General features: G+C 40.2%; 1 protein-coding gene across 2 annotated transcripts in view; it reads left to right on the top strand.

Annotated features, from left to right (window-relative positions):
• Positions 1 to 6,715, top strand: part of FLRT2 (fibronectin leucine rich transmembrane protein 2) — a 103,086-nt gene extending 96,371 nt beyond the window's left edge. The window contains exon 2 of one of the 2 annotated variants that reach the window (XM_007467381.1): positions 1,599 to 6,715. In XM_007467381.1, the coding sequence (XP_007467443.1) occupies positions 1,973 to 3,955 (1,983 nt within the window). In that variant the 5' untranslated portion in view covers positions 1,599 to 1,972 and the 3' untranslated portion in view covers positions 3,956 to 6,715. The remainder of the gene's footprint in view (positions 1 to 1,598) is intronic. The other variant, XM_007467382.1, reaches the window with a different exon arrangement.
• The last annotated feature ends 3,614 nt before the right edge of the window (positions 6,716 to 10,329 follow it).

Genomic DNA, 10,329 nt, shown 5'->3' with positions numbered 1-10,329 from the left:
GAAATCAAATCTGGCACCTTTCAATTAACTTCTTTACTTCTCTAATCTAAAAATAGACGGAACAGTTCTGGAGCAAGAAAGTCTGATTACTATCTGTATATTGCCTTTACTTCCCCAACTGTGTCTTCTAACATTTCAAAGTTTACTGAAAGTCCTTTCCTAAAAGCAGAAAAACACATACAGATGGGAGGAAGGTTGAGTTGCTGGAAAATAATTTTATTCCCAGTCATGAGCTTGTCAGCTCTCAAAGGAATCGCAATGGTGTATCTCATCTGAACCTGAAGGTCTCAAAAGAGGGGATAAGTGGAAGTGTGTCATGGGTAACTCAAGTGGGGGCTATTTGGGAGGCAGAGAGAGATGAGAGGAGGTGGGGAGTGGGGAAGAAAAGAGCAGTCTTTTCTCTGACTTGACATCACCTCTGTTTCTGTGCATCACCTTTAAACTGCTTCATCACAGTGTCAGATCAGAAGGATGCATCTTTCTAAATAACTTTATCAGTCCCCATTTTGCATTTGTTTATAACTGGAAAGGGTTTCACAATTTTTTTTGTCCCTTAAATTGTATTTGTTGCTCAGTCACTCATTTCATCTTGAAATATGACTGTGACCAGTTGCATTTGTAGATGGTCATCATTGATTCAATGGATTCAGCCCTGGGCCTCTTGTGCCTGTCTGTTTGGATATGCAAATAGATCTCTGAGAGAAGATACTGACTGTGATGTGAAATTCACAATATGATCATTGACAGTGAGAGGTAACAGTAGGGTCTCCATTTGATGATAAAGATAATTGAATCGTTTTCATTTCTTGAATACCTTTTCGACTGAATTATTATTATTTAGCATGTCACTTAATGCCAACTCCCTGAGCATTCAGTCCCAATCACAGTGATTTTTTTTTTTTTAACATCTTTGTTGGAGTATAATTGCTTTACAATGTATTAGTTTCTGCTGTATAAGAAAGTGAATCAGCTGTATGTATACATATATCCCCATATCCCCTCTCTCTTGAGTCTCCCTCCCACCCTCCCTATCCCACCCCTCTAGGTGGTCACAAAGCACTGAGCTGATCTCCCTGTGCTATGCGGCTGCTTCCCACTAGCTATCTAGTTTACATTCGGTAGTGTATATATGTGCATGCCTCTCTCTCCCTTCCTCGTAGCTTACCCTTCCCCATCTCCATGTCCTCAAGTCCATTCTCTAGGTCTGCGTCTTTATTCCTGTCCTGCCCCTAGGTTCTTCAGAACCTTTTTTTTTTTTTTTTAGATTCCATATATATGTGTCAGCATACGGTATTTGTTTTTCTCTCTCTGACCTACTTCACTTTGTATGACAGACTCTAGGTCTATCCACCTCACTACAAATAACTCAATTTTGTTCCTTTTTATGGCTGAGTAATATTCCATTGTATATATGTGCCACATTTTCTTTATCCATTCATCTGACAATGGACACTTAGGTTGCTTCCATGTCCTGGCTATTGTAAATAGTGCTGCAATGAACATTGAATCACAACATTCTTGAAAAGCCACAGGCAGATCAGCAATTAATCCACTCACTACCCTTAACTGACTCTTTTCTCTCTACTTTCCTACAACAGATTGCAGACTGAACTTAACCAAGTTCATAGGCTGATCCACACTGACCTGGCCGACCACAGAAGAAGGGATTCTACCTGCCCACTGGGCCCCTTTTGACCGCTGATAACTTGGCTTCACTTGTTGCCTGGGTGGAAAGTTCTCCCTATTGAAATTTTTTTGCACATGGAGGACAATAGCAAAGAGGGCAACATAGGCTGATAAGACCAGAGACCACAGGAAGATTCTTTGACCTTGGCCTTCGGGACTTTCCCTCTAGCTGGAGTTCTGGACTTTAACAGAACTACGTTCAATCATTTTGGTTTTGCTATCTGTTTTTTTTTTTTTTTCTTTTTCTTTTCACTACCACATCGTATTTTATTTCTGTACTTCAGAAATGGGCCTACAGACTACACAGGGGCCCAGCCAGGGGGCTTTTTTCCTGAAATCTTGGCTTCTCATTTCCCTGGGGCTCTACTCACAAGTGTCAAAACTCCTGGCGTGCCCTAGCGTGTGTCGCTGTGACAGGAACTTTGTCTACTGTAACGAGCGAAGCTTGACCTCAGTGCCTCTTGGGATCCCGGAGGGCGTCACTGTACTCTACCTCCACAACAACCAAATTAATAATGCTGGGTTTCCTGCAGAGCTGCACAACGTACAGTCTGTGCACACCGTGTACCTTTATGGGAACCAACTGGATGAATTCCCCATGAACCTTCCCAAGAACGTCCGAGTTCTCCATCTGCAGGAAAACAATATTCAGACCATTTCACGGGCTGCCCTGGCCCAGCTCTTGAAGCTTGAAGAGCTCCACCTGGATGACAACTCAATATCCACGGTGGGGGTGGAAGATGGGGCCTTCCGGGAGGCCATTAGCCTCAAATTGTTGTTTCTATCCAAGAATCACCTGAGCAGCGTGCCTGTGGGGCTTCCCGTGGACCTGCAAGAGCTGAGAGTGGATGAGAATCGAATTGCCGTCATATCAGACATGGCCTTTCAGAACCTCACGAGCTTGGAGCGTCTGATCGTGGATGGAAACCTCCTGACCAACAAGGGCATTGCCGAGGGCACCTTCAGCCACCTCGCCAAGCTCAAGGAATTTTCCATTGTCCGGAATTCGCTCTCCCATCCCCCTTCTGACCTCCCAGGTATGCACCTGATGAGGCTCTATCTGCAGGACAACCAGATCAACCACATCCCTTTGACAGCCTTCTCGAATCTCCGGAAGCTGGAACGGCTGGATATATCCAACAACCAGCTGCGCGTGTTGACTCAAGGGGTCTTTGATAATCTCTCCAACCTGAAGCAGCTCACTGCTCGGAATAATCCTTGGTTCTGTGACTGCAGTATTAAATGGGTCACGGAATGGCTCAAACACATACCCTCATCTCTCAATGTGCGAGGTTTCATGTGCCAAGGTCCTGAACAAGTCCGGGGGATGGCAGTCCGGGAGTTGAATATGAATCTGTTGTCCTGTCCAACCACGACCCCCGGCCTGCCTCTCTTCACCCCAGCCCCAAGTTCAGCTTCGCCCACGACTCAGCCTCCCACACACTCTGTCCCGACCCCTAGCAGAAGCTATGCGCCTCTAACTCCCATGGCATCGAAACTCCCCACGATTCCCGACTGGGATGGCAGAGAAAGAGTGACCCCGCCTCTTTCTGAACGGATCCAGCTCTCTATCCATTTTGTGAATGACACTTCCATTCAAGTCAGCTGGCTCTCTCTCTTTACTGTGATGGCGTACAAACTCACATGGGTGAAAATGGGCCACAGTTTGGTGGGGGGCATCGTTCAGGAACGCATTGTCAGTGGTGAGAAGCAGCATCTGCGCCTGGTCAATTTAGAGCCCAGATCCACTTATCGGATTTGTTTAGTGCCACTGGATGCATTTAACTACCGAGCTGTAGAAGACACCATTTGTTCTGAGGCCACCACCCATGCCTCCTATGTGAACAACGGCAGCAACACGGCTTCCAGCCACGAGCAGACGACTTCCCACAGCATGGGCTCCCCTTTTCTGCTGGCAGGGCTGATCGGGGGTGCGGTGATATTTGTGCTTGTGGTCCTGCTCGGTGTCTTTTGCTGGCATATGCACAAAAAGGGGCGCTACACCTCCCAGAAGTGGAAATACAACCGAGGCCGGCGGAAAGATGACTATTGCGAGGCAGGCACCAAAAAGGACAATTCCATCCTGGAGATGACAGAAACCAGCTTTCAGATCGTCTCCTTAAATAACGATCAGCTCCTTAAAGGAGATTTCAGACTGCAACCCATTTACACCCCAAATGGGGGCATTAATTACACAGACTGCCATATCCCCAACAACATGCGATACTGCAACAGCAGTGTGCCAGACTTGGAGCACTGCCATACGTGACAGCCAGAGATCCAGCATTACAAACACGGACAGTAAGACTTTCGAGAACACACTCGTGTGTGCACATAAAGACATGCGAATTACATTTGATAAATGTTACACAGATGCATTTGTGCATTTGAATACTCTGTAATTTATACGGTGTACTATATAATGGGATTTAAAAAAGTGCTATCTTTTCTATTCCAAGTTAATTACAAACAGTTTTGTAACTCTTTGCTTTTTAAATCTTAAAAAAAAAAAATAGTTGCTGAAGTACTGTACAGGGTTGTACAATGAGAACCCAATACTAAGGTAAAAGAATGAGTGATTCTTCCTCCTGGTGCAACTCACCACTTTGCTGTTGAAGCTTCAAAACAAATTCCTTTCCTAGAATTGGTGGTCAGATGAAAGGGCAGGTTAAAATGGACTCATCAGGGTAGGATAAATAATAGGCATAAAACCAGAAATGACCGCAGATATCTTCACGCTATTTGTATACTTCCTGGTCTGGAAGAAAAGTGAAAACTTCTAGAATATAAGAAAGGAGGTAGTCACCCTGATTTGACCCAAAGGAGGAAATGCAGAAAACATCTCTTGAGGAAGTCAGTTCCTGTGAGATAAGTTAACCCATCCTGGCAGAATCAAGAAAATGAGATAAGATTTGAAAAGACAGTCAAACCCAGTGGGTGGCTTTCTGACTGGGAACTTGAAAATCACTCTTCAGGCTTCCCTGGCCCTATGTGAAACAGTGAGAGACCTGAGTCTGATTTCAGTCATCTTCGGGGGCAGGTAGGATGTCCCAGCAAGAAAACTCCCTTTAAAAGTGTTACTGTTCAAATCATATGTCAGGTTGAATCACATTCATCAGAGATATATTCTAGAATACATTTTTTTTAGAAGAGGCTAATAAAATAATGGGAAGAATTATATTGAATGGAATTATTTTTGATAATGAGAACTATTTGGGTAGATTCACTGCAGCTATGTCAACATGATATTTAGGCCAACAAGGGATCAATGTTTGGAATATACTAAACTTGTTATGTAAAAATTATTGATACCATTTAGACAAAAGCAAGTGATCAGTTGTTCTGTTATACTGTATCAACTAACTTTGTTAGTATCATGTTGAAATAGCTTGAATTAATACCTTTATCCCCTCGGAAATTCTTGTCTTCCAATCACCTCACGTATATTTTCATAATTAGCTGTAGAAGCAACATTTGTCGTTCCCCCTCTCTTCAAAATTCAAAAGAAAATCATGGATGCCAGTCTTGGTTGCACAAAATATCCATATACACTTTAAAATGTATACTAATTCTCCTTGCTAATAATTCTGCAAGGACACATCAAAGCTGGCGAAATAACATATTTGTTTAAAAAGCAATACCAAGTTTCCAGCTTGAACTGACTTTGACCTTCCATTTTTTAAATTTCATTTATTCCTTTCAGTTGTGGATGTTCCTCTTCTTTGGGAATTGTGGAGGGATAATCAATCTTATATTAACAGCATAACAGATGAAAGAAAATGATCAAGTCTGAGAGGGAAGACTTGTTCTCCTAATCTTGGCATAGCAAGGCATAGGACAGAGGGCATAGAGAAGAGAAGGATGTCCAGACTTAATTCTAGATATTTTTTGAAGCAACGTCCATCTTCAAAAAGCATGTATAATGTACTCCTTTCCATCCCTTAGTTGTAGAAGGGCTATCGATCACACACATACATTATCTAAAAAATACACCCTTGGAAAATTATTTTTAAAATCAAATTTAGGCATTTCAGTCTGTGTTGCATGTTTCCTTGATCACCAGCCATTATTTTAGGAACCTATGAAGTTAATGTCACAATCATTTTGCTTTCTCTTTCTCTGTCCCTCTTACTTTTAACAAAATAGAACTGTGATGTGTCTACTTTGTAAGAGTTTAGGTATAAAATGCTATGCAAGTTTTTCTTTATAGTAAGAGCTTTATTTTCTTTAATAATATATCCCCAACTCATATGTTTTAATCTCCCTTGTCCCTCAGAATAAGCAGAAAATATAACTGAAGTTATAATGTTATAGACACAAGAATCGAAACTGTGCAGTCAGTTGAGCTGAAATTAACTACTAATTAATTTGAATTAATTCTAAAGTGACTTTGGTTTTCATTTTAGTTTATTAGCTAGCTCGTTTTGGCTGTTGCTTTTTTAAAGCTTGATCCACACAGTGAAGGGTTAAGACAATCTGTGAAAGTGATCAGTGTAGCAGTAAGCCATCTGAAATGCAGGACCATGACATGGGGTTTTGTGTATTTAACTGGATAATTCCCTTCCACTGTCCCTTTCTCCTTGGCTGTGTAGATAAAACTATGTGTTCAATTGATGGTACTTTGATTTTTGAGGGTTTCTTTTTCCTTTTATCCACAAAATATTCATTCTCATTTATTTGTATTGTGTGTATAACCTCCAGCTGGATATTTCGCTGCCGAAACAAATGTTTTTGCTTTGAGCCAAGAAGACCAAGGTTAGAGAGGTTTCTGTAATGTCTTATGGGATTCACAGAATTACTTGGGGCTTAAGTCCTACGACAGAGACCTGGTCATGTGAAATGATTAGGATGATCTGAAATGGTTCCTTTGCTAGAAGACATTTCTGAAGAGATAGAATCTAGTTATAGACTTAATTCTGAGCTTGTGCACATGACAGAGACTGTTAAAATTGAGATCAGTCTCCTATTTGTAATAGTGTACCTGGGGCTCTCACCTACACCAGGATAGAAAGCACATCATGGAATTTGTAACAACCATTAGTGGTGGATGATGCTTTGAATGGTGTTTTTGTTATGGGAATGTTTTACTGATACATCAGCTCTGTATTTTGGACCTCTCTTGAGCTCATACATTATTTTGCATTTTGAGATTAGTCAAGAGTCACAGTTCAAGGTGCAGGACAAGACCATGAGCAAAGCCATATGTACCGGCTTTTAAAGAGCTCGATGCTGTCTGACCAAATCAAATGATTTCAGACACTATGTGTCCACTTTCAGAGCTAGGTAACTGTCACTGTGCAGAAGAAATTCAAAAAGGAAAAGGCATAGCCATGAGCACACAGGTATTACTGACCATTATTCATACCCAGGGTTGTCATGAATACCTACTTGTTTGGGGAGATGTATTTGAATAGGGAGAAGCCCTTAGCTTCCCTCAAACTGTCAAATGCATTAACAACCTTTCACATGGGACAATCAAAAGCAGAGACACAAAGGGTGTCCTCCTGCCTATTTTTCTGATGCGAGAAGTGGAAAACATTCTACCCTGTGAGAAATCATGCAATTTCTGGATGTTTGTTGAAAATATGTTACATGTTTTCCCAGAGATTTTAAAAAAAGTATAATGTGACCAGTCTGGTAAAAAGGATGAATGAAATAGCTGATGTTATGGCTCCATTTCCTACTAGATCATAATAGTCCTAGTCATTCCACAGGAGTTAGAACTTCCTTCCTCACTGAGGAGAACAAGCTCTCCATGTTGTGGACAGAGCATCCATTCCAGACACAAGACAATATAGTTGCTGTCTACAGGGAGGACAGCAGATAGCTTGGTCAGCTAACCTCACTTGCAGAATCCATTACAACTTGCAACAATGAAGTGATCAATTTCCATTACCTCTTAGCTTCTAGCATTTTTCTCTACCCTATAACAAGGAGACATTGTTTCACTTTAGAATGTGAGAATAATAGTTTTGCTCATGACTTACCTTTCCAACTTCATGGGAAAGCAGAGCAGAAAATGGAGCCCCAAAGAGAAAGAGATAAATACATAAAACAAACCGAAACACTCCTCATTATTAGTTTTGTCCAACCTTGCCTGATGCTTTTTTTTTTTAAGTCAAAATACTAATGTAGGAAGCAGTAGTTTACACCCCTGTCTAATTTCTTCAGTGGGGTCGAAAGACAATTGCTGACAATGGGGGATGCTTGTCCCTGATTGTGGGGAGAAAGTTTTGTACATGTTGTTATAACATGTACTGTTACACTGTTATTCTGGGGATACTGTTACAACAAAAAAATCACATTCTTTTTGCTATAGTTTAAGTTTTGTTCTTTTTCTAGCAGCACACCCGCCAGAAGAGCACAAAGCAAGGCCATCACAACAGACATTTTTTAACTAGTGTAAAACACACACTTGTGTACACACACACCACACACAAGGGTATTCATAAAGACATCCATGGGATGTAAGATTTATAACCTTTCTGAGGCAAGGTGAAGGCGTCGCCACTGTGTGTCCCTCGTGGGAACAGTATATATTCGCTGAAAGTTAATCCTGATGATTTGTTATTATTTGAGCCGTATGTTGATTTGCTTCTGGTTTCTGTGTAGTGTGTTCTCGCTGACAAGGGACTGCAAGGGGCTGGAAGATTCTGCATCACACATCCCCTGAGACCTACTGTGTCGCACACTTTGTTAACTACAAACTTCACTCTACACTATACAGTACCTTGTTGATATACTCAGTAAAGGCTTATTTTAAAAAGAAACCACATTGTGTTTATCTGAGTAAGTTCATTGGGATACTGCCCATCCTTGCTTGGTTCATGTCAAAGAGAAATGAGGGACACTTCCTGATGCAGGACCATGGATGGAATGAAGGAGGTAGGAGGGTTTTTCATTTTCTCTTACCTTGAAGACAACTTCTGTGTTTTAAGGCCATTTGACTCATTTTGTGTGAGGGGTTTATATGAAATCTTCACGTTCTTTTCTATTTCCTGACTAAATTGTGTGTTCCTATGAATATCTTTTGAATATACACACATACATGGAGCATATTATTTTGTTTGTGAAATCTGTGTTGTTTAGAATATAGATAAATGCCAATGTAGTTATCTCATCAGAATAGTCTTTTGCCCTATTTCATAATATACACTGTCCATTTTAAATGTCACTTTTCCTTAAGAATCCTCATGGTACTTTCTACTTCAGAATTGTTTATATAGCTCATCCACCCATACTTTCAATAAGCACTCATGAAAATGTATGTATTCATATGCTCAAGTTCAATTCGGGATTATCTCCTGATTTTCCAGAAGCCCTTTCTCTAACCCCTCTTGGCCATTTTACTAATAGTGTATTTGACAGAGACTGAATCAGGAAATAAAATGATGACACTCAGTTACTACTATTAATGACTTGCGGAACCTCTGTTGGAGAATTAACTATGAAAGACGGTTGTAACAGGTGATTCATATTACATTTGGGAGATTTTATGCAAAATAATGTCTATGTGTTCTTGGTTACTTTTGCCAAGAGTTACAGACTTTACTCTGTGGAGACCAGACCCTTAGTCAAGGAATACCTTTCATTCAAAAGAGTTTATGAAACAACTTTTACTATGTCCCAGGCACTGGTCTGAGTTCAGAGGTTTCATAGAAGAATGAAATACAGTCTTAGCCAAACCAAGTGTATTTCCGACTCCACCGTGTTCCTAAAAAGTTTGTTCATCCGATATATTTACTTTTCATCTACTTTTTACAGAGTACTTTATTAGGTTCTACTGGGGATTCAGAGAAAAATATGACTCTGCTGCTAGGAAGCCCACAGATCGTGTAATAAACTTGTTTTCTAACATATTCCAGTGTCTCAGAACCCATGTAATAACTTTACATTCTCTCATTAAACTCAACGAAATATCTAAGATGACAAAAGAGACATATATACCTGTTGGTAAATTTGATAATGCATCAAATTTGTATATTAGATATCTAGAGAGAAAGAGGTTAGATGATCTTGGTGTTTAATAGATGAAACAAAGAGAGTGCTTTGATAAGATCAGAATTCAATTGAATTAAATTTTCAAATTTACACCCAGTAATTGAAAATTTTGGAATTTGTATTTGGTAATTACAAAGGCAACCTCTTAAATTCCCATTGAGCACAGAATGGAAATCAATCCAAAATAATAATCATAATAATTGTACCTGGCTTCATGGACTCTTCTTGTTTTCTTGCCTCTTAATCAATTGACTAGCCTTAAGACTGACTAGCCTTCAGGACAAATTCTTAGTGTTTAAGATTTTCAGTGATGGAGATACCACAACTTCACCCAGTGGATTCATCCATTGATTGTTTGTGACCAATCAAGGGAATATTTTTACAAACCTCGAAATATCTATGTCTTTGAACTCCCTTGGTCATTCTTTCCTATAATTTTAATTTTTATATTCTGGTTTTGTGATCATTTGATACCTGCACATTGATTTGATTTGAAAGCTTCAATTGGAATCAAGCAAGCTCTGTGTATATCCATGGGGTGAGCTGAGAGAACTATTAAAAAAACTTGAGTCAGGTTATTTTTAGTAATGAATTTGTTTCATACTTGAGAGGTTGCTCTAAATATTTTGTAAATCCTGCTGA

The sequence above is a fragment of the Lipotes vexillifer genome, unplaced genomic scaffold (assembly GCF_000442215.2).
Source record: "Lipotes vexillifer unplaced genomic scaffold, Lipotes_vexillifer_v1.1 scaffold842, whole genome shotgun sequence".
NCBI classification, from domain to species: Eukaryota; Metazoa; Chordata; class Mammalia; order Artiodactyla; family Lipotidae; genus Lipotes; species Lipotes vexillifer.
Note: the sequence above shows the minus strand (reverse complement) of the source record. Positions and strands in the feature narration are given on the sequence as shown.